At 40.3% G+C, this 25104-nt stretch overlaps 1 protein-coding gene across 6 annotated transcripts in view; it reads right to left on the reverse strand.

Annotated features, from left to right (window-relative positions):
- Window positions 1-5748: 5748 nt before the first annotated feature.
- ENAH (ENAH actin regulator) overlaps window positions 5749-25104 on the reverse strand; it is a 95171-nt gene continuing 75815 nt past the window's right edge. Inside the window, exons 5-15 of one of the 6 annotated variants that reach the window (XM_064446350.1) lie at window positions 24574-24884; window positions 22555-23355; window positions 20464-20771; window positions 20054-20196; window positions 19593-19647; window positions 19248-19296; window positions 17915-17981; window positions 15369-15431; window positions 11032-11110; window positions 7774-7831; window positions 5749-6661 (exon numbers count right to left, since the gene is read on the reverse strand). In XM_064446350.1, coding sequence (XP_064302420.1) covers window positions 6624-6661; window positions 7774-7831; window positions 11032-11110; window positions 15369-15431; window positions 17915-17981; window positions 19248-19296; window positions 19593-19647; window positions 20054-20196; window positions 20464-20771; window positions 22555-23355; window positions 24574-24884 — 1972 coding nt within the window. In that variant the 3' untranslated portion in view covers window positions 5749-6623. The remainder of the gene's footprint in view (window positions 6662-7773; window positions 7832-11031; window positions 11111-15368; window positions 15432-17914; window positions 17982-19247; window positions 19297-19592; window positions 19648-20053; window positions 20197-20463; window positions 20772-22554; window positions 23356-24573; window positions 24885-25104) is intronic. The other 5 variants (XM_064446351.1, XM_064446349.1, XM_064446352.1 and 2 more) reach the window with 5 other exon arrangements.

The raw sequence follows: 25104 nt of genomic DNA on the forward strand, positions 1-25104 counted from the left end.
ATGAAAACAAAAGAGAAAAGGTGACAAGCATTTGATTTCCTTTTGCTGTTGGAATAAGGCTTCCTGACCATCAGACCGAGCCTGAACCTGCACATCCCTAGCTAACTGCACTCTGCCTTTGGGTACACAGCATTTATTAGGCACTGCACCTCTGATGCACCTGAACTTCCAAGTGACTGACAGGATTGCACTCCTTGGCTTCCCCACTGCTTCTGGGTGCAGTGGTCGCCGCCTCTTTACAAATACCCCATTGAGTCATGTAACAGTGCTAATTCCAGTTTTCTAAGTGACTAACTCCAAATTTAGAAGTCACTTTTGGGAGGTCAAACTTGTAAACTGGCTCCATAACTGAGAGATCCACCCCCATACAACTAACACCACAAAGCATGACAGTAGGATATAAAAAGGTTCTCACCTTTCACAATCCAAACACTGGCAAAAATCCGAGTTAGAGAAAATAACATTTAAGGCTGCGGTACACACAGAATACAAAGATTTGCCCTTCGGGTCAGGCTATGAGGAGCGTTGCGCTAATGCAGATTTTTCCAGTGTTTCTTGAAGATCTGCTGACAAAACCAGCATGTGTGACAACAGTCCTTCATGAATGCCAATGTCCTTCGAGCACCGTGGGCACCTGGTAGTATCAGCTAGTACTCCTCAGGGCTGCGTTTCTGTAATCGCTCACTCTGAACAAGGGAAAGGATTTTTCACTTACCTTGTGAAGCCCCTTGACGGACCAGCTCCATTGGGGCTGGACTCCTCTCGGCCCCTCTCCACTGCTTACGCTGTAGCGCGTTGCCAGCCTGTGGGACTGAGAGCCACAGAGAAGCTGCTCTCATTAGTGGAGCAAAGATTACTGGGCAGAGATAAGGCATATTTTTGGCCAATTTTGTCTCAAATATGAGCATCATTCACTGGCAGAGCTGAAGGTCTCAGCCTAAGAGCCAAATAAAACTCTGTTTCTCATCTACTGCAGCCACAAGGCTTCGTGGCAGTGACAGGCTCCCCTAGATCCCCTTCAGGAGGAATTTATGAGCATGCCTGCACTCCCGCTTTCCCCAGGGCTACGCTTTAGCTGCTGGGGCTGGTTCTGCAGCACCTCAGGACTTACCTAATTATGCACAGTCAAACTGGTTTCACAATACACTACTGGGAAGAAATGGCAAGCAGCAGATAATGTACTAGGCCTACAATGATGGACAAGCAGCCTCAAGATTGCCCAGAATGCCACCTCTGCTGACTATCCTACATTTGCGGATTCCAACAGCATCCAGACTGGGTTTGAAACCTGTTTGTGAGTTTTCAGGACTCTTGCAGGCCTGCTCATTTCTAGCTGCTTCCTTCCCTGCAGGTATCAGCCTACTCTGAATACCTCCAGAACTCCCTTACACTTTCTTGCTACTCTGTGTTTTCCTCTGCCTTTGTCAGCAGCTTGTGGACCGACTCCTAGAGGTTCTGCAAAGAAAACCAGGACACAGTTCAGGACAGTCACAGCGTAGTTAGCACAGGTTAAGTTTATTGCTGAGTTGAGAGTTTCAGAGAGTAGGCAGGGACTTAAGTGGCTCCAGCTGACTGATGATAAAAAAAACTATGCTTAAGATTTAAGATGGTAAACACAGGATGGTGCGAGATCACTTCCAACTCTACCATGCTCAAGCAGTTGCAGAAGAGACCTGCAGTTGCAAAGAGAATTGAAAATGCCACACCAGGAACAGCTCTAAAATAGGTTGGGAAGGGAGAAGAAGGTCCACGTAACTGAACAACGATGGCAAAATTAGGCACCTCAAAACAAAACTGTCAGCCTGCAGCCAAGAGCTGCAACAGCCAGAGCAGCAATACAGTTCATCTGCAGTAATCGCTCATCACCTTTGCCATTTAGCAGTTTATCAAAATAAGACACCAGATTTTAAAAATGTTCATTGAGTAAGATTCTGGACACCAAGCTTCATAAAATAAATGTTAGAAAATGCATTTACTGACTGAGAGTTCAATTGGGATCCATTTATAAAACGGAGGTAATTTCACAAAGCTCCTTGACTTTCAGTATTGCTGTGAAAACCAACTACCTGAAGAACCACCTGTGCAATGAATGAAGATGCTGATTACCAGGTAACATGCAGACACTAGTGCTGACTAAGGTTTTGCTGAACTTTCCCAATGTCTAGAACTATACCTCCTCTTCCATATCTTGGATAATTACACCAAGTTCTATTACACTTTTTAAAAATTAAAGTTACAAACCTAAATCAACCTGAATATATTTCCCGACATATCAATTTCAACAGTCTTAGGTGACCATCTCCAAGGAATTAAAATAAATATTTAACATCTGCCAGGCGTTCACATGGGCTCTTACAGATATACTCTTTTGAATGTGTAAATATGTGAGAGTTAACGGACTTCTCTCCTTTAAGACTCTCCTACACACATAACTGAGCATTAAATAATCCTCAGTGCTTCCATACCCAAAAATCACCCCTAAGAGAAAAAATTTAAGTGAACTTTAGCCTGTTCTTCAAGTACTTTGTACCAGCCCCAGTTCCACTGAAATGACTGACTGCTTACCTTTCCACCTGCTATCTATCATGGCCCCCCACCCCAGTGACAGTCTATAGAGGCAGAAATATTTAATTCCCCAAAGAATTGTTAGTCTTGGGCACAAAGGCAGTTTGGAAAACTGTTCCCTTGCTCCCCCCCCACCCCCAATCAGCGTTGTTCATCTGCTCAGAGCAGAGGAAATCTGATTTTGCAAGCTTTGTACGATTAGCGAGAGACACTAGTAGCATTTAGCACTGGAACTGAGCCCAATTAAACATTTTCAGAAGAGCCTACGTGAAGCGCTCACAATCACCAGTTTGATGAACCACAGACCACCTTCCTACTTTTGTAATACAAAACTTCAAAAAGTAGGTACCGTACATTGCTTGACACCGATGGACACATTTTGTAACACTGACCAGAAGTTTTTATACTTGTTGCCTAAACACTACCCCAATAATAGCAGACCATTTTAGAACCTAGCGGTAATTTTATTAAAAAAAAAACTTTTATAACCTCATTAAGGTTGGTGCCAAAATTGGAACTGGGTCCAATGGTTGCCAGAGCAGAAGTATCCCATCATCTCTCTGAACAAAAGATAACAGCTGAGAAGTACAGCTTTCAGGATGCTAAGTGAAGGACATTGAAACAGCTATTCTCAATATTCTGCTGTAAGACTAACGGAGCAAAACTGCCCTTAGTGTACAGAAAGCTGTATTCATCTTTCATGGTATAGGCTTTCTTTATTACCAGTATTGAAAATAAGTCATGAACATAAAAGCAGCAAAAGTTGGACCAAGTGCAATTATTCCCCCCACCCCGCCCCGGTCTTTCCCTCTCCCTCCCTTCCAAGTTCTCCGTGGATACGGAGACCAAAGTGTATACCATGTGCGAATGTCAATCAAATCAAATTAAAATCCATTTTAAATGTATATGTACAGCAGTTACCATTCATGAATGTTACACAGTCCCTGCAACTACATTCTTTGCAAGGTAAGTCCTCACTTTTCTCTACTGAATAATCTGATGGAGAATCAGAAAGGAGGGGTGTTGTCAAGGAGTAAGGAATGATCTCAGGCAATAAAAATTTTAGGAATTCAAGTAGTACACCTCAGTCTTCTACAAAGTTCCAGAAAAAAATGGTGGCAACGTTTATATATTGCAATTTTATTTCATTCGCTCAAACAAAACGTTAGCATGTAAGAAATTTAAAATGACACAATATGATAAAAATAGCAGAGAATGAACTGAGAAACTAAAAAGAAGGTAAACCTAAATGCATGAAAAGTCAACATTCATTAGTGATCATCTTCAGTCTTCGATTGACACTTGATGCTCCATAACTTTTTAAAACAATGAACTGGAAATCATTATGACTATCTGAAGAGATTTCAGCACCAGCACTAAGATTTTTACATTCAGTTGGTTTGCAGTTGACTTGGTAGCCACTTGTCTATAGTACAGGTTTATCACAGGTCAGATCACAGTGTTGAGGAAAGCAACGCCTTCCTGGCATTAGAAAGGATCCCTTAAACTGCCCTCAGCTTAAGACATCCGTTGTACAAAAGCACAGAACCACCACAATATGGTTTTTAAGAACTTATTTACCAGTACGCAAAATAATCTTAGCTTCTGCAGTTCCTTTTCAATACTGAAATCTCTGGAAATGGTGCAACTGTCAGTAGGACAGGAAACGTCCACAGTAATCTTTAATTCAATCCGATTTCCTGGAAAGAACCAATTCGGCAGTTTGGGATTACAGAAAGTATGTATGTAGAAGCAGCACAAAAGACGACATCTGTTCCTTTTTCTTTTAAACAGAAATCATGTTAATTGTAGACCAAGGCACAAAACGTTTAGTGCATAAGCCAGTTCCTTGCACAATCTAGTTCAGCCTTTAATTTTGGACCACTTATACCCATTCACGCTATTCCACTATGCTACTCCTGAACTCTCCTAGAACAAATCAAACATGATTTCTGACAAGGGTAAACCTCCTTAATGCTCAAAAAGTCCGTGTAAAACAAAAAGTTACATCAACAAAGATGAAAATGCCTCCTCTTGTTTTGAGAAAAACAGTACTTGACAAGCTTACTACGGATTTTTTTTAATGCCTTCAATAAATGCATGCAGAAAAATGTTTTTTTCTTTTTTCTTTTTAAAAAATGGTTAATAAATTGAGTTAGGCAATATTTCCACTGTAGTCTTCTCCTAGAATTTGAACCTACAGAAAGAGGAAGTGTTTGGATTGGAGAAAAAATTCCCATTGAAGCCTTTCCAAAGCTGTAAGTGCTGTTTTGCTTTGGTGTTCAGCACTTAAGACAGGATGTTATTAAAAGCATTTGTCCTACAAATGGAGCTGCATATACTTCCAAGCTGAAACATTAACCTCTCCAAAAGTTGTACGTAAACTCTTCTTTTGGATCAGCACAGATCCCAAAGCAACATGGCACTGTTACGGCTCAGAAAAATTGACAGTGCAAAGGAAAAGGGAAGATTTTAATTCTTATTCTTTGTCCAAAGCACTACATACCCAGTTCACAGAACTGCTATTCCACTGAACTGTACCACATTAAAAAAAAAGAAATTAAAAAGGTATAATCTCCCCTAAAAATGATTCTCAGATTGTTGACCGAAACCAATGGCATACTACTCCTGTTTTTCAGGGTTTGGGTTGTGTGGAGCTGTGGGGTTTTTTGTTGGTTTTGAGTTTTTTGGAAGGAGGGTGGCAGATAAATTAGGAGGAGAAGGGGACAATTACTGTGACCTGATGCTCCATCATTCTAAGGTAACTAACTGCTGTCCTGTTTCATTAACCAACCAAAAAAGGAGTCTCAGAAAAGAGTGAAGCAGAGGGTCATGGTAAAAAGGTAAAGGACAACGCACTTACACAGGGGCATCCTTGGTAATTCAGATGCCTACATGTTTGTTCTCTTACTGAGAAATGAGTTAGGTTCACGTGGGAGTTTCGGAACCATTATGGAAGTATTACTGAATTTCAAATAGAAAACTGAAAAAAGATACAAAAGGGTTAAGTACCTGGTTCCATTAACATGGTTACTGATAAAAGTCACATTTTCCTCATTATTACACATGCATGTAAGATGAAGAAAAAGTGTAGAAAGTAATAAAAATGTGTCACCTTCCCCCTCCCTCATCCCGCATCTTTCTGGGCATAAATCAAGCCTTACAAATGAAAAGGCTACTCTGTGACATGCAATTTCTCTTTTAATTAAAAAGCTGGCTGTGTTGTGTTACATTACAAAAATGTCCACATGCATAAATCTAAAAAAAGCCCCAAAATCTACTGTAAATCTACAACATACTAATGATTTACATTTGACTGCTGATTCGCATTATGTAGAAGTCTTAGATTTGGTAAAGCATTGTAACAATGTAGGAAGGCATCTACATCTTTAAACTCTGGACCGTATTTGCTTTTTAAATTTTCCTATAAAATTGCATGAAGGCTAACTAGAGAGGCTTCCTATCATAAAATTCCAAAATCTTGATATGCCATCACTGTCTAGGTCACTCACTTACAAATATTGCCCTTTAAAAGCACGCATTTCTAATTGTTCCATGTTTTGTGAACTGAACTTCTACACATCTGATCTTTTAAATTATTCATGGAAATATCAGATACAATAGGAAGACAAACCTGAGATACATTTGAAGTACAACAGTATAACTTGCTAACTCCTTCATTAAGAAAACCTCTCTGAAAAGCCTTCCCAAGCTTTTCCCTGTTTTTTGTCTTAACAAATTCTGAAACATGTGCAATTTTATCTTGACATGAGTAGAATTCAAAGCACTGTGATCTTGTCTGATAGGTATAGGAATTTCTGCATAATCATTACAGTAACTTTAAGAGTCTTTTCCACCCTGCTGTAAAGGTCAGAAAAAAGCTGCAAACTAGGAGGGGAATAGCATATCACCAGAGTGATGTGTCTGAAGCTTTTCAGAATAGGTTGTTTCTCCCTCCTTCCAAGTGTCTGTCTGTCTCCGTTTTCTTCTAACAGCTCACAAAACGTAGTCAGTTTTATACCAAGTTAAAGAGTCACATCGGCTTAGTACTAGTCTTTCTATGCAGTATTCGACTTGCTGAGTTCCTGCCTGATAGCTAGAGAGAAAGAGAGAGATGTTAGCAAATCAAATAGTCAAAGACAAGGTAGAAAGCCAGAATATACAACTGGCCCTTTACAGAAGGCTCACCCTGCTCCAACAGTCTTATAATGTGAATAACCTATACGTAAGATAGCTTCATGTGGCTTCAGACGAGTAATTCTCAACCAGGCAACACCCTTTCTCCTCATGTAAAGTTTTTAACATCTTATTTTTCAGTTCTGCATCTCCAGCAGAACTATGACTTTACCTCATGACAATCACTACCGCTGGGATTATCAAGAAACATATGTGTGGGCTCATTTAATTCTTTTTGTTTGTTTTAAGAGCAGCCTCAGGGCCCTGCCTTGTTTGCATAGCACTGTTCTAAAAGGCTGCAGTACACAGCACAGTCAAAATATGTAGGGAAAAGCACTGCATCCTCTGAAGCCCCAAACCTGCCAGCTCTTTCTACATCACTTGATGACATTTGGTATTTTACCAGCAGTGGCATAAGTTTAATATGACTTGCCCAGCCCCCTTTATTTTGGTGCTTTCCACAAAGCAAAAAACAAAAAAAGCACACCAAGATAGTAAATCACACACAGAGTTTTATTCACTCCTTGATTGGCTCTCTCTGCGACTACAGAAGACTGCTCAGGAAAATATCTTCTGTTAAAATAAATTGAAAATTGTGAGAATTATTTTCTTTGACTCTTATGTTACAGACCAAATGAAGACTGAAGCTGGAAGCACAACCCTAGTCTGAATATTACCAGTTTTAAAATACATACCTCAGCAGCTCTGGATTATTTAAAAATAACCCACCTACCACCACATGATACAAGGATAACTACAAATCACTCAAATATAGCATCCCTCCAAACACTTTTAAAAGACACTACTTGGTGTCAATGTGCTATTAAAACAAAAAGCACAGGAGTGAAAACATACAAGCACATCAGTCAGAACAGGTCTGGCACAAATGGAAGTATGCCACCAGACTAATGACAAAGTTGCTTTTACCAGTATATCATTCTTGGGCTAAAAACACGTTACATTTACATTGTTGTGCACCTGTAGCTACTTACTCCAAGACTGAGCAACAGCAACAAACAGATTGATACCTACCATCAATGAGTTCTTCCTTTAATTTTGTTAACTCCTTCCTCATTTCGTCTAAAATGTCCTATGGTGTCAGAGCATAAATAATACATTAGTTTTGCAACATGAACAGATTAGTTTTGCCACCTGTAATTTTCTGCTGAGAGAAATCCCAAATTCCAACCTTTCAACCACCTTCAACTCTTCTGAAATACATAACCCAAGTTTATTGCAAGTTAACCCCCCAAACCTAAAGCATCCCTAAGACAGTCTTACTGCAGGTACAATGAAGAAAAAAAACCCAAAACCCTTCTGCAGAAGACCAACAAATTGATTCCTGTAGAACTTAGGAGAGAAGGGACATACTGAAGTTAAAAAGTTGCTCTAATGTAACTGCTAAATACAAAAAAAGTAAAAAAAAATATTTGGCACACCCCTTTAAAATACGAAAGCTTTGCTACGGACACAACATGATGTGGAATGCAAAAAAAGTAACTAAAAGTAACTAAAAACAGCAAGCCAAGGAAATATTCGAAGAAAAAAAAGGGGGGGGGGATCAAGTTATCAAGGTATTCCCAGATGCCAAGTGGAATGTGAGGGAATGAAGGTGACGGAGTGAAGTGCTGTCCCCCACTTGCTGTCTTCTCCATGCTTTCATCTAAGCGATGTTAACTGATGATTTGGCAACAATGTTTTTACAAGCAGAATGGCGGTTAGTATCTGTTTCTGCAGAGGAGACTGTTACCTCCTGGCCAAATTTGTAATCAGCAGGAAACTCATCCAGAACACTTCAGCCATTTCTTTTTCAGCTTTGGATTAGCATACTGTTCACAACTGAGCGTGCAATTACACTCTAGCATATTCTAGATTTGCTGGGTCCTTTATGAGCTGTTGGTAGAAGACACACACAGGGACACACCTTCCCTGCCTGAAGTCATTCCTGGCATAAGAGCACATATCAAAGCTGCAAAGGTTGGTCTCCCAGTTCATCAAGTCTTAGACAAGACTGTTAGACAAGTGGCAAGAAGCGTTGGAGCAGCAGCATGGCCACCAGTTGCTGGGAAGGGCAATGGCAAGTAAGAGCTTGCCACGTGTCCACAAGAAATGGAATGACACTATTTTGCTTCCACAGAATCTCAGAGGCAGCGAGAGGCAGCGTGCTGGAAACTTGGGAGAGCTGTGCTTTATGGGATGATAGGTTCCCCATCCTCTGTGCCTTCAACTTGAAAGAACCAAAAGAGAAGAAAAAGCAGCCAGACTGCTATCAGCAGCAGCATTTCATGGAAGCACAGGAGTATCCCTTGAACTCTACCCACACACACTCCAGAACCACAAATCCAGAACCAGATCTAGAACCACATACCAAGCTGGAACCCACTTTAGATCTGCCGGTCAAACTGGAACATGATCTAGAACCCAACACCAACCCGGAAACCAATCTAGAAGCCAGCCATCAACCCAGAACCTGTCACTGAACTAGGAACACACTCTAGAACTTAACTGTTCAGCGGGAACATGATCTAGAACCAAAATTCACCAAGCTGGTAACGCTCTAGAACCAATCACTGAGCCAGAAATACACTGTAGAACTGTACACCAAGCCAGAACATTATATAGAACCAAATGCCAACTTGGAACCCAATCTAGAACAAAACACTGATCCAGAACCCCAATATAGAACCAAACCCACCATGCTGAAAAACCCACTCCCAAAACCCCCCCTTCCCACACCGGGACCACATGGATCCAAATGCCACTTGAGGAAGATCCCTCACCTCCAACTCCACCCCCTCTAAAAAGCACTCCCGCCAACAGGCCTCACAAACAACCAAACTCACCAAGTCTGGAACCCACCCGCTGTACAACCAACCACCGCTCTACAGACTCCTGAATGTAGAGTCCCCTGGCAACAGCAATCACACCATTTTCCCCTTTTCAAGGACAGGGATCCAACTTCAGCAGAGCTTTGCCTGGAAAAGAGGCAGACCACACCCACAATACACTCTGCTCATAGTCTCTGCCAGTAAAGTAACTAGCACCACCATCTCAACATGCTCCCCAAGAAAAGGGGCTTCCACCAGCTCAACATGGGCAAATGCAGCCAAAAACCAGTACCAAAATCTCAGACGTGACTCCCCATACCAGACAATTCAGACTGGCACTGAGAAAGCACGCTACTGCTTTTGCCCAAGCCTCACTCAGCAAGCCACCAGCAGGCCAGCTACCCCAATCATACCACTCCTCTACACCAAGGACACCATGCTGGAACCTACAGGAACCAGGCTTCCCTGCTGCACTTTGTCCTCACAGTTCCCAGAGACCCTAAAGATTTCCAGACATGCCACGAAGCACAATAGGGCAAAAATACACAGCAGCATTCTTGCATATGGACAACACCAAACACCTTACACAAGTCTGCTCAGGTCAGCATCAGGCAACAACTGCTCTCAAAAGGATATCTGCACTGAAAGCACCTACCAGCAGCAGCAAAGATCATCATCTTGGGGCCTCCTCAGTAGTCAGAAGAACACAAATACCTTACACTCAGTTTGCTCCTCTGGGGGCTCCTGTTCTTAGGAGCTGGAACATTTGCTCAGTCTAAAGATCACTAATGCTCTTAACTGATAGCTCCTGTCTTCATACAAGTCACAAGAGATCCCTTGCCAAGCCTGTGGCTGCACAGGTTTGTCTGTTCAGCAATTGTACTGGACAAGGGCCTGTTACCTACAGGTAACTTATCAAACTATTTCCAAAGCATCCCATAATATCTTTTCCTCATCTAACAGCAGGCAGCTGCCGCCTTCTTCCCACAAGACTGTCCTCTGCTCTTAGCCAGGTTAGCTACACAAAAGGTGGTATCACTGGATGCTCTTTCACCACCAAACTGACAACCATGGGTGCTCATATCTGATATAAATTGGTGATACTTGTTCTGCAAGAACTGCTCTGAGAGCTTCTTTGTTTGTCTGTATAGAGAGAAGGGAAGCAGTGTTTCCAGGGAAACCAGTTTCCCAGTTCCATCCATAGTATCAACACCATCTTGTGTGTTCTGCCTAATGAAAAAGCAGGAATAAGCATCTGTGAGAATGTAATGAGACTGTGTAAGCCACCATCCTCCAGTTACAGCTCCTAAAAATACTGAAACACGTCTGCAGAAAAATAATGACTAATAATTACTAAATATTTATTTAAGTTTGGAACTAGTTAAGAAAACAGTTAAAAACTGGTATTGGACAGCTACAAGCCCTATACCCAAGTTTCCTATACAAAGCATTATATACATACCTGCTTCAATCTGTCATAATCTAGACCTTCTGACTGTACTCCATTGGCACTGGGTTGCCCCATTGGTGTAGATTTTGGTCTGCAGTACAAAAACACATCCATGACTTACTGGTCACTCATGATTACAGGATACATAGGACTTCCCCATCAAACTCAAACATTCATCTATCAAAACTATAGCAAAGAATCAGAATGGAAAAAAATATATTGGGAGTGGGAGGGCAGGAAAATCAGGCAGACCCAAAATACCACACAGAATAGAAAGCAACAACCAAGAATGTTTTCCACATACTGGAAATAAATGTTACTGTAAGAATACAAGTTATTAGTTCAAAACAAGAACATTTCAAGTAGCAGATTTCATTGTCAGTGGCTTCTTATTTTTTCAATATTTTTCAATGTCAAATACTTTCCCTTCTCCCTTTTCAACTGCTTACTCATTTCAAAAGAGGCCCTCTCAAAGAAACACTCCCACTAGCTAACGGCTACATGTTGATGCTGCAACTGTATGAATTCTGTGGAATCACCCTGGCTTTTCAGGGTGATTTCAGGTTTTCAGGATTTGACAGGACAAAGCTGAGCAACCTCATCTAACTCCCTTCCAACCTAAATTATTCCAGCAATTGCATTCTAAAGCTCCTGAAAGCAAATACTGGAACAGCAGCAAGATCTATAAGGTAATACTTGAGAGGAAGTTCTAGTGCTTTAGACTATGTCATATTTAATGTTTGCTTATATAATGCTAAGACATTGAAAACTTGCTTACCAAGACTATCTTGGTAACTATTTTTAACACACATTCCAGAAGCAGCACGCTTTCTACCTTCTCACTTCTCTTTTCTGATCCCCTTTGTTTATAAAAGGTGTAACTCAGACTCATGTCCTCACTGTGCTGCCACAGGGCCTTTCATACCTAAAGCTGCGAGCAGGGACAGAACCTAGATGCTAACAACAGGAACACAGACATGGTTCTCCAAGGGAGGGAGGGAGTGGTACAAAGAGGGAGGAATGTCCTGCTGTTCTTAATTACTTTAAAAATATTGGCTAACATTCTCTCTCCAGTACTGTACAAAATGTTAAGCAAAAAGCAGCTGAAAAAGTTGCTGACAGTTCATGTCAAGAGGTTTTCCCAAAGTTTAGAATTATCACAATATGTTAATGTTAAGGGAGGGCAGGATATTAGTAGGCTAAACTGGATCCTATTTCATTATCCTTGCAAGTGGCATCACTGAACAAAAAAGCCTGGACTAAACTTCAGTGTCAGTTCAAAATTCCGATATAGGATGAACTCATTAAATACTGCATTTTTCTGGATTCATTACCTGAAGGTGCTGCTTTATTTATTAAAATGGAAGGTGTCCAGGAACAAAAAAAAAAGACAAACTAGCAGGAAAGGCACAGTTCTGCTCTATCTTCCCTCAAACACACAGTATAAAACCTTTTTTTCAGAATAAAGCAGAATGTGTGAGGGACACAAGCAGTACATCCATTACTTTATTTTTTCCATTTATTTATGTATTTTTAATTTAGCTAACAACAACAAAAAAAGCTGTGTTCTCACTCAGAAGAAAAAGAATAATGAACCTCTATATTTTTTTGTTTTTACAAAACCACTACTTTCAGCTTTCATGCATCTTCCCTTACAAGACAGCAGTTCATCCATGAAGAAATTGTCTGATTACACTGCTTCTGTTCAGTACGAGCAGAACAAGCCTCATACTGGATTGTCTTGATGACTTTTATAACCTGACAGGACTTCCTTCTTATTTTCTAACTGAAGGAAAACACTCAAAATGCAACTTCCAACAGAAAAGGGCATGCAGACTAAAATATCATTTTGATATTAAAGAAACTTTCTCAGGTTGTGCCCTCCAGCAGACATTTTTACCTCCTGCAGGTTCCCAGTGTCAAAAATGTTAAGAAACAACATGGGACAGGAGAGTCACCTATTTTTCCTCCCCTAATCTGTAATAGGGAACGCCTGTGTCATTGAAGAGCCTGGAACATTAAAAAAAATTCATAAAAACCTTCATACACATTCATAGCTACCAAGTAATTCTGGTGACAGGACATTTTAAATTGGTATACCCAAGCCCATTCATCTTTTCAAAAGGCAATAACTCCAGTGTAGGTGGTAGAAACCTCTCGACAATTTTTTTTAATGCTTCATGATTATTTCTGTGCACTGACAAGTTATTTATGTCAAGCCTAGTAGCACCCATTTAGACAAAAACTGCCAGCAGTTAACCACGCAAAACAGAGTCAGCAAAAGGGACTGTATTAACTCTCCCTTTGCTGCTGGACTTTTCATCAAAGCAGAGAGGAGCAGGAACATCCTGTGTTGTTAAAACAGCTCAGTTCTTCACCTGGGATCACAATACTCAATTGCTACAGCTGTTTAGATGTAAGTCTACAGCTGTTTAAACATAAGTTCCAAGAGAGAAATCGCTAGAACTGTTACTGCCTGAAACACACCGAAATGAAATACATGATCCACCAAGTTAAGACAGAAGATGAGATATTCAATAACTTGATAGTGGAAGAAGCTGGAAAAAAGAATTCACCTTACAACCACCAGAAAATCTACAGTGTGCGCTAATGCTATGAAGAGAAACCACAGTTTAGGATCTTTTACAAAACTCTTTAGATATTGACAGTGCTTAGTTCATTATGAAATAATTCCTTGCTCAGAAACTTTCATCAGGATGAGATCTTTGGCAATTGCTGCTCCATCACTTATCTGATATTTAGAGTGTTACTTGCAGTTTCCACCTCAAACTGTGAACACTGACTTACTCCAAGCAGAATAGCAGGAATTTTTCAGATTCTCCAGATATAGTTTCTGACCATTTCCATTGACTATTGCTTTGTGCCCATACACTACGGTGTTACAGCATTTACCCAACATGAATGAAAAAAGAATCAGCGTCCTTTGAAATGCAGTTCCTGGCAACTGATAACAGGCACCTACTACCTGCCTTAATGGAAGAACCCAAACAAGAATATACTTTAATATTTCAATAAAATTACTTATGAATTCAATATTTTCTTAAGACAACTTTAGAGCTCTCCACAGACAGACCACTTAATGTTCCTTTTGCTTCAGATCTTTAGAATAAAAAGACAGCTCTAGCAATCATACATGATATACTCCTGCTATCTGTCAAAAATCTCAAGAGGAAAGCCTCTTTATAAACTCTACCATTCAGTCGTAAGAATGTGTTCCGTTTTTGCTTTCCGAAATGCAGGACATTCTTCATTCAAATATGAAAGACTGTAATTTGTAAACTAGATAATTTCTAGCCTCAGGCAAATCTAGCTGTCTTCCCCCCAAAATTATCCTATTTCTCCTCCTTCAACTTGCTCAGAAGAAAGATTAATGGTGAATGCAGTTGCCATTGAAATTTAGTGAACAAAATATCCCAACCATTCAATCCTAAAATGACTAAAGAGCTCTCCCGTGTGGTTTTTCATAGCATTGCCTAACAGGACAGTGAGGCAACCTTGATAGTCCCTAGAACACCTTAAAATCAAGCATGCAAGATAAAGATTTTATTCATGCCAACATGCAGAATACCCCACCCAAGATAAGTAGCTAAAAGGGGAACTTTTCATACAAAAGATTAAGTAGTCACCACAATGAATGCCTTCATGAAAAACAAAGCTGGAATTTGACTCAGTAATTCTGAGGGGCCCTGTAACACATTTTCCTGTGGAAAGCTCTTAAAACCTGAAGGCTTTCAATGTCAGTATTTTATGACTACCACTACAGAGAGCAAAACTGAGATCTACAGCTTAAAATACCTACAATGTTAATTCTAACTTGTGAATATGTTCCCAACAGAAACATTAATTTATGTTTGACAAGTCCTTTTTCTTTTTTCCTTTCTGATGTTCAAGTCAGGCAAAATCTATTTGTTATCTTTACTTAATTTGTGAAAAGCAGATGTGAAAACTCACCTGGAAAATTAATTGCCATTCCTGTGTATCTAAACTTAAATTTTCAAAAACCTGCTTCTCAAAATACTGCAAATGGTTCACTAAGTCCTGGCATACCCCACAGGAGTTTATACCTTTGCAGGTGGCAACTGCCAGAAAACCAGTATTTAATATGAATTCATAGCTAGTTCTTCTAGTTCTAGCTAGTTCTAGCTTCATCTCAATTTGCCTTTGACACCATCTGCTTTCAACCAGTCCAAAATGGGCTCAACTGGACAAGCACCACAAAGAGGAACCTGGTGGTGCGTGTGGTGATTACCAATCCATGTAGAAAAAGTCCAACCCCTGAATTGGTCAAAATCATTATTACAAAGTCTCAAATCCCAACAGGATGATACCTGTTTAATGAATCATAGAACCTGTTTTCAGAAGCAAGCAGATTTTTCCACGGAGATTCCCGTCTATGAAGGGGAGAAACACTACCTTAACAAGCTATAACAGGTCTTAATTTTGTTCAGTTTTAGCACCTTAAATACCATGGAATTTCACTAGTGGTGTTGCAAGAGTTCTGTTCGAATGTTTCAGGAAATACTAAAGGATATAGCTTAAGTCTTTTCAAAGTCTGCTACAAACAAACAAAAAAGGCCTGATTTTAAACAGGACACTAGTTATTTTAAAATACTTAGAACATTCATTTAAATAACAACTTCTTCACTGTCTACCTGTTTGGAAGCTTACTTGTCAGTATGCTTTGTTTAATCCCCATAAATGACTCATAACCTCTCTGTAGAGGTCAGAAGCAGGTTCTCAAGCCTTACCAGGTGAAAGATATCCCCTTTTGGCAAGCACAGTATTAGACTTTCAAATAGCAGCACCCTTTGACTAACTCACTCAAAGAAAGTTACTTTAAAAAGCTGCTTGCTGAGATAGACTTGGCAAGTGTAGAGAATTAAGAAAAATGCAAGGATATTCAAGAGGCACTTCTACTAATACCTTTTCTTTCTCGGTCTGTGAAACATTCCTCAACCTGGCAGGACAAGCTGTCAACACTGACTAGAAAACTGTACCAGTGGTCTTAAAATATATGCTATGGTACCTTCCAGCAGGTTATGTCAGCACTAGAAAATAATACTGACATTCGATAAATGTGGAATTCTTATTTTTTAAGTACTCCTAGAGTATATACCCAGTGAGGCTCTCATCAATCTGAATTCTATCAATGTTTTCCATTGGATGACTGAAGACGAAAGCCAGATGGAGAGATTTTTCTCAGTACATCTCAAGTCTCAGAACTCCTCTGTACTCCTGTACTCCTCTAGGTCAGAAAACATTTTTAAACAGACCTCAGTAACCTCTGAATTTCACCAGTGGAAACAAGATCCGTGAAACAGGAGGCATAAAACAGTTTACAAGAAGCTATGGCTGTAAAGACAGGTAGAATGAAGACTTAAGGACACCCCAGACTCCCCAAAGGAGTCTATATGGAGGGTTGCTCTAGTTATTAATCCCTTCACTTTCCTTTCTTCTATTGCTTATCCATAGGTTATCTATAGCCAAAGGGCCAGGTCAGCAACTGTCCTAAACAATGTGAAATCTAAAATGCTTTTTAGGACTCCTTACACAAATTATTTCTGTGACAAGTTCCCCCTCAATGCTATGTACTGATGCCTCGGCCTGCTTGGAAAAAGAGACCTTGGTTAAAGCAGATAAGACCTACTGGGGGATAAGGGGGAAGAAGGTAGGGAGAAGTCAAGGCTAAAGGTTAAGCAGTATTTTGTTACACTGACAGTGTAGCAGAGAGGACATCACCACCAATGTCACCTGCTTTTTGACGAAAGAAAAAGCAAGTCACCAGAATCAAGGCTGCAGACATTTTAAGCTCCTGGACTTAGTTATTTCTGAAAGACAGACAAGGATACTGATATAGGCTAAGTGTGTTCAGTCCTGCGTTTTAGAACTGAAAACCTTGATGGCAACCTCAACCACAAGTAATGCCAGTGAGAGAATAACTGGCTTTTCTTCTCTAATCGCAGAATCTTGCATAGCTCTTTCCAACAGGCCAGAATTTTAAGAAGAGTTAAAGTAATTTCAAACACAGCATTCTCAAGTTTAGCATGTTCTTTTGGTTTTTTTTTCTCCTCTCAGGAAATTCAGATAACTATCACATTATCACAGGTCAGAATCCGTTAACCTCTGTACACAGAATATACAGGAGTTCTAAAATTAACCGCAAAAGCCTTCTGCTTGATGTAAATGACAATTAATACACCTAAAAAAAAAAGCTAAAGCAGACGTTTTTGCATTACTGAAATGTGTACTGAAATGCCCACTGCCTACCAAAGTTCCAGCTGACAAGTTACGAAAGATTGGTTAATGCACTGAAGGATGTATTCTATTTCTACGCTGCTTTAGGATGGACTTCCTTGGATCGGTTACGAGACAGCAGCAACTGAAAATTGTCACAGAAGCAAATCTTACCAAAATGGCTTAAGTATCTAAATAACCATCCTATGGCTAGCACAGAAATAGAAAGGAGAAAAACTATTCAGTAGATTTACTACTGAATATATGAACCACGCACTGAATTTGGTTTCACCTTGCAGGGAATTTCAGAATTTAAATTTTAAAGAAATAGAAACAATTAATCATTGCTGTAGGCAAACATACACCCTAATAATTGAAGTTATACACCAGTAACTGTTAAGGAATCTTTTTGGGTTTTACTTTTGACTTTATTATAAAAAATTTCACTTACTAGCATTCTCCAAAAGCAGCTCTTCATTCTTAATTAAGGCTGCCAAAGTAGTTCCAGAGCAGGAATTTTAAACCCATGCATTTTACTTTTAATACTATTAAGGTGATTTTTGCTATTTTATTCCAGTGTCTTCGGCACCATGAGCAATAACAGCAAACATAAAAAGACAGCTGGTACAAAAGGGAGTACCTGGAGATAACAGGTGACTTGCTTCCATTCACTGTATTTGTTCTTTCCCAAGGCTTTCTTGTTAGTTCTGGAAAACATAAAGAGAAGACTAAAAACTGTCTCTTTCTATTTGTTGTGTAATTTACATGAAGAAACTTCACATATCTGGCAACTTAAGTCAGCCTTATTTTGGTTTTGGGTTTGGCGATGTTTTTCACTACATGGTATTAATGCTTTCACTTAACTTAATAGTTACCTCCTGTTGTATTAATCTACTTTTAGTCATACTACCATTTATATTGTGATAGCATCTTCAAGTCTCACTTTTCTGCTAGACACTGTAAATAACATTTGATTCTTAATCCAACTAGGAGACGGTCTGCCTATACTTTAATGTATTTTATTGCTTCAGTTGTAAGACATGAAATTCTGGAACTGTAACCAAATAGTCAGCTTCAAATACTGGGGGAAGGTGTTTTTAAGTTAAAGGAGTTGTCCCAAGCTGTTAATTAATTATATAAAACTAATTTAGTGTCAATTTCAATGAAGCAATTGTAGGAATAACCTAGAATTCACTCCTACCTAGAACCCCTAAACTAAGGGGAGGAAAAAAAAGAGAATTAAAACCTTGAGTTGTATAAAGTCATTTATTGCCTTGCAGTCTAATTTCTTTAGACTACTGGCTGTATCTCAATACTAACAGTTTTCCAGTTATTTCCATCCAGACACACTTAGCTCCTGGCTCTCCTTTTTATTCCACAGCCAGTGGCCACCTGGGTTCTGTTCACCCTACAGCAGTGGTTTTTAGTATTAAGGCCTGCACACTGTCCAGTGGCTGAATCATCTAGTAAAGAAGTATACACATGGGCAAACAATCAACAGAGAAAGTTAGAGCATACTGAAGACTGGTATATTCATCACCCAGTCATTTTCCTTCTGTAAAGGAAAGGACACTTGCATGTGGGAATCTTTACTAAAGTACCTGGAAGTGGCAACTGTTTCTCACACTGATAGTCTTGTATGTCTGTCTTGAAGGAAACAAACTGCTGTCCCAACTTGTGCCCTGCAATGACTGAGACAACTTGTTTTCACATTCACTGCCAACTGCTTTCTGTGCACCAGCCCCATAGGTTCAACACAGGAGGACCCTATACAAAGCTCAGCATTCCAGTGGATCTCCTTTTTATCTGTACTCTTCTGAAACACTTCTGAACCAGGACCCATTCTATAGCAAAGTACCAGGCTGTAATCATGGGAGAAGCAGCAGGCTCCAAAATTCAGCACAGCTGACTGATATTTGTCATTAGGTTTTAGCATTGTAGAGTCACAAAGTTCACAAACCTGTGTTACTTACCAGGTGTGCTTGTTGAAGAAACCTTAGAAGTTGAAGACTCTGATTCTTCCTGATTAAAAGGCAGGAGAGGGGGAGAAGGGGAGGGAGGAGGAAGAGAGAAAGAAAAAAAAACAACCATCTTTAACTCCTGTGAATCTAACAGATTAATCTCACTGTTCAAATATTTATTTCACTTTTTATATAGATGGTTCTGCTCAATTGTATGTAGAAAACGTGCAAACACTATGCACTTCACAAAATAGTGATTATGTGTACAAGTATAAATAATCTCTCATGTACACCATTAGAATCTTTCTCATAATCTAGTATTGAATAATGTGAAGTAGATCAGATTTCTCAACTCACAGTTTTATCTTCTTTCTGCTCTGGTTCTGTTGATCCCTTTTCAGCAATTCTTCTCCTATAAGCAGAGACAAAAGTCACCAAGATCGTCATGGCTTTAAGATGGAAGAATATTGCTTAGTGTAATTAAAGACATTTACAGGTTGATAGCTAGATAATTGAACATTGGTGTTTAAAAAAGTACTTCCAAAATACTTTCAAGGACAAAGCCCTCCTGCCAAAGCAACTGTGCAATTCTTTCTCCTCTTGAAGTCTGTATCCCCTCTCTTACTGCTGCACAAAGACTTACACAGAAGTACTCAATTACACTCGAGTAAAAATGGCTATTCCAAAATGTTATCAACTTCACAAAGCAACCACAAAAGCAAGCCGATGTTTATTTGACCCTTAACCAGCTGAAAACAGGCACCCAAAATCCTACCTCTGTGATGACCAAGCAGCTAGAGCAAGGAACAGCTCCTTACCTCCTGGCCAGCAGGGCGCTCATTTCTTCCATCAACCCACTGCCTCCCAAAGGAAGTGGTCCATTTCCACGGCCACCGTCTGTTTTAGATGAAGCAGAGCCACCTCCTCCTCCTCCTCCACTCGAACTGGAGGAGTCTTCACCCTTCATAATACACAAAATAACAGTAGATGTGCCAACAAAATGATAGCCGACTTAATGAAAGAAACAAAATTCACAGACGAGAAAGTAACAATTGCATAAGGAGTGTGATGGGCTGGTAGTACATCCTGTTAACACTTTCCTAATAATGAATTAAGCCGACTACAAAAGTCTTGATACTGCTATTAATCTTGAACAAAAAATACAACCAGTTCAGGAAGACAGGATTTAGAGACAGGAATTGGAAAAAGAAACAAGAGTTGCATTTACCCGCGAGACTTTCCTAAGTTTGGCTCCAGCAAGTGCAGCTGCTAGTCCAGTTAAAGGGCGATTTTCTTCAGACACGAATCCCACTGAAAATCCAGAGGCAGGGAGGGGGGGAGCAGGAGGTGGAAGGGGAACAGGAGGAACTTGGCTAGGAAGTGGAGGAGGCGGTGGTGGTGGCGGTGGAGGCCCTGATGGTGGAAGTGGAGGTGGTGGTGGTGGGCCAGGAGGAGGTGGGGCTGCTACTGAAGACTGAGCTGGGCCAGGGGGTAGGGGAGGTGGGGGAGGAGGTGCAGGTGGTCCTTGGACAACACCTAGTATCAAAGAGAAAACAAATAGGCTGTATTAAGGATTTAGAAAAGAAAGACCTTAAGGCCATTAAAATACTGGTTCATTTGCTCAGTGTATGAGACATTAATACTGGTAAGGGTCCTTTTCACAGGCAAGAAAACACTGCAAGTTTCAGGAGAAAAGCATTCTTATTAAACGTACTAAAAACATTACGTAGTACTCTGTAAGAGATCAGATAGTTTCTGAGACTTTTACATACAAAACCCCTCCAGTCAGGTTCTGTGCTGCAACCAAGAAGAATCTTACACTGAGAAACAGGCAAAGCTTTTTAGAAAAGAGTTAAGTAAGGCCACATAGGAACAATACTGTTTGTCCAAATGGTGCTAACCACAGAGTGACTTCTCATTGTACTAACGAGCATTTAACACACCACCCAAACATCTGAACCCTCAAACTGTTTCAGAGTTCCAACGCTGATTTATAAGCTGCATAAAAATATTTCCTCTAAAAAACATTCCAGGAATCAATTTTAATACTCTAATACAAACACTAATTAGTGAGTTAGAAGACTGACGTTTTAAGCTGATGGGAACAAGCTCTTTAGTTTTTTATCTACCTATCTTTAATGCTTTAAATTCACATTAATATGCAATACAAAATGTGTTTTGAATAAAGAATATTCTGAGAATTACTGTGTTATTATTACAGGAACATTTTAAGAAATTGTGACTAGGAAAACAGCCCCACACATCCTCCCCCTGCCTCACCCAAACCACCATAAGGTACTAAAAATACTGCACAACCACCTCAAGCAATCTCTCCAGGCAGGAATTTCACACACAAGTCTTCCTGATTTCCTTCACTGTGTAACTTTAAAAGCCTTTTAAACTCTCTTGGCCTCATTCACCGCTCAGGTACATGCTTTTTTCCCATCCTACAAGTGAGGCCATTCACCCTGTTTCCATCCCAGCACAGTGTAGCTCGCGCCTTCATTTAAGACAAGAGTATGGTATAAACAGGATCTACTCCACATGGCTTGTGTTGATGAAGCCACAGTCTACTTGCCCCCAGGAGCCCCTCTGCCCACACCTTTACCTGAGCTACTGCAGACTTTATACAAAGACCTAAATCTATTAAATCAATATAAAAGCAGGGTTAAAGCTTAAAAGCTTAATAGAGACATTTACATCTATGTAAAACGCATTTCTATCATTTTAGTAGAGCGTCCATTAAGACTGTCACCTGCTTAACCAAACTTTTTTCTAAAGCCTTTTTAGCTACACTAGTAGAATATATGCACATGTATGGCCATATATCAAAATAGGACTGCTGTCCAGAAAGAAATGCTGTAGGTGTTACATACTAAATTTGAAACTATGCAGAGTATCAAAACAGTTCGGACTATTCCTCGCTGAAGGTCATTCATATGTCCAAAGCCACACATATGTTTTTCCATGTTGGCTGCCATCAGGAAACTAATGATGCTGCCTGTTAACACCATGTTCCAAATAAACTAACAGTGCAAGGTTTACCAAGCAAGTGTTTGACAAGCTCTGTTCTCAACAGGTGAGAGCTTAAGAAAACAGAATTTTACTTATGACAGGCCACAGAACACTGGCTCTTCTCTGTGGAGCTTTAAAGTTTCCCTTACCCCAGTTTTCCAAACGGTATTTCGTTGTGGTATTAAGATCACTGCAACTCTGGAAGCATTGTGTTAATTCTTCAGGGCAGTTATGGGCTTTGATACCAATTGGTTTTGACTGCATTCCTGATTAGTGCATTAGTAGCAATAACAGAAAGCCTTACCCTGCTGGGTCGTAGGTTCAATCGGCTGAGAGGCTGCCTGCAAGACTGGCTCAGAAGCAGAGGAGTCTCCCAGCACAGAGTTTAGAGAGTTCTCAACAGAGGCAGGGGTAGCTGCAGAGGGAGAAGGGAGAACACTAGGCTTGGATGAGGGAGTCGAGGCATTCGGGGAGTTGGGAGAAGGAGAAGCTTGAGGTCCAGAGAGTGACAGAGGCGGAAAGGAAGGCAGTGGTGGGGGAGGAGGTGGCGGAGGCGGAGTTGGACCTGAGGTAGAAGGTGAAGGAACTGGATAAGCCAAGTTTTCAGGAAGCCCATTAGGAGCCGTGGGAGACGTGGACATTTGGGTCACTGGATTAGAAGTTGACACTGGGAGGACAGGTCTCGGACCAGTAGCTTTGCCTGGTGGACTGCTTATCATTACTGGAGGAGATGGGGGAAGGGGAGCAAAACTGGGCGCAGACCAGGCAACGGGCTTTGTATTTGGAGGCAAAGTCGCTGGGGCATTGACAGGAGAAGGGGGCCGAGAACTTTTGTTCAGTGGACGAGGAACTGTAGCATAATGGGGGAGTACAGGGTGGAAAGCTGAGCCTAAAGATGTAGCAAAACGTGATGCAGAGTGCCTTAGAGGCGGTGTAGGGGGAGTGGAAGTCGGTGGTGCAGAAGTCACTACAGCGTACTCCGGTGTGGCCTCTGACATTGGTGCTGAGACTGCTTTTGCATATGATGGAGGAGGTGCTGAAGGAGGCTGGCAACTGGAGTATTCAGGAAGTGGAGTGCTATACGGGGAGTTGTCGAAAGATGGAGCTGGACAGAAGATGGAAAGCAGCAGCAAAGGCAGGATAAAAAAAGGAGAAAGAGAAAAAGGGAGCTAATGAAGCAACAAAACCAGCATTCAAACAAAATGTATAAATGTAGACTACAGTTAGTACCAGAGGATTAGGCACAAGTGAAAATACTGTTAGGAAAGTTTTACATATTATCAACAGCTGCTTTTAAATTTTACCAACTATTTTTGTGCCAACATTTGAATTCACAAGTATATTCTAGAGGAAGTTTCCTCAAATCTCATCTGTGAGACGAATTAGATACAGGGTTGATTAATGATTTTTTATCAGCTTTTATCTTCTTGTTTGGTTGCAAAGTGCAAGCAAGTGTAGTGATCTTAACATTTGTTACAACTCCACTATCAAAACTCATACCATAGGCAGCAGGTAAGTATCATCTTTCTCTTCCCCAGAAAAAGCTCCATCGCAAACTTGAAAATGCTGGGAATAAAACTACCAAGAAAATTCTCTGCTCTAAAGTGACTAGCTCTTACATAGTATTCTTCGACTTTTACCATAAGCTGATTTCTTACATAAATTGAGTTTGTTACTAAAGAACAACCAAGTGCTTGACAAATGTTCCATTATATTACCAAAATGAGAAAGCTTTCAGTTATCGCTGGATACATTTCCGCAGGCAGTGCATTATCTTATCTACAAATACATACAATACATTTAACTGAAATGTTACTACAATGATAAATTAAGCAAGACTTCATACTGAAAAGGCATTTCTCACACTATTACTTTGCCTTATGTAGGTACATACCTTCTAAATTAAAACACACAGCCTGATATGTCTGGGTTCCCCTCTCCCCAATTATGTAATGAGAATACAATTTGTTTAACAGAGCAGACAATGATAAGGTATTTAGAAATTTTAACTCATCATACTTTAACCAGTGTTGGAGGTGTCCCAACATGATTCAAGTTCTTCAAGCAATCAGAGAGTACAGCGATGGAGTGAGCAAATAGTGCAAAAAATTTATTTCAGTTAATGGAAAATTATGACAGGGAAGTCAAAGATCTTTGACTTCTTGCCATAAAAAAAGGAAGCAATTCCAGCAAATAGAAGCCTGAAACACTGACTGTTGTTGCACAACTGTACTCATTGCCTTTTGTTGCTTCTCTCTCACTCCACCACCCCAAAACATAGAGTAGTCTGGTACTTGAACACACTCAGTTTTGAAATTCTTACCAGCATTTGAAATTCTTCTCTCTCTTTCCCATTCCAGTTGTTCCCTTTCCAACTGTTCTTGCCGTTCTCTTTCTTGCCTTTCCCGTTCAAGTCTCTCTCGATCCTGCCTCTCCTTCTCTTGTCTCTCCCTTTCTAGGCGTTCTTGCCGTTCCCTTTCTTGCCGTTCTCTCTCCAGTTGCTCCTGTTCTAGGCGCTCTCTTTCAAGTCGTTCCCTTTCTAGCCTCTCTCTTTCCAGCCTCTCCCGTTCCATTCGTTCACGATCCAGCCTCTCCCGTTCCAGCTCCTTCTGCCTCTGTTGCTCTTGCAACTGTCTGCAGTAATGAAAAAAGGAAAAAAGACTAAGCTGCAAAGCAAAAAACCGAAAATATCAAGCAACTCATAGAGGACAAGAAGAGATAAATTAATCAACAATCTTTGCACCAGTGAAAACAAAAGCACAGCATTTGTACCTACATAAAATTCTTAATTCTACATGTTATTTCCTGAGCTGGATAATAGTTGTTTTATGCTTACAGTAAAATGAATCATATA

The sequence above is a fragment of the Phalacrocorax carbo genome, chromosome 3, assembly GCF_963921805.1.
Source record: "Phalacrocorax carbo chromosome 3, bPhaCar2.1, whole genome shotgun sequence".
Lineage (NCBI taxonomy): Eukaryota > Metazoa > Chordata > Aves > Suliformes > Phalacrocoracidae > Phalacrocorax > Phalacrocorax carbo.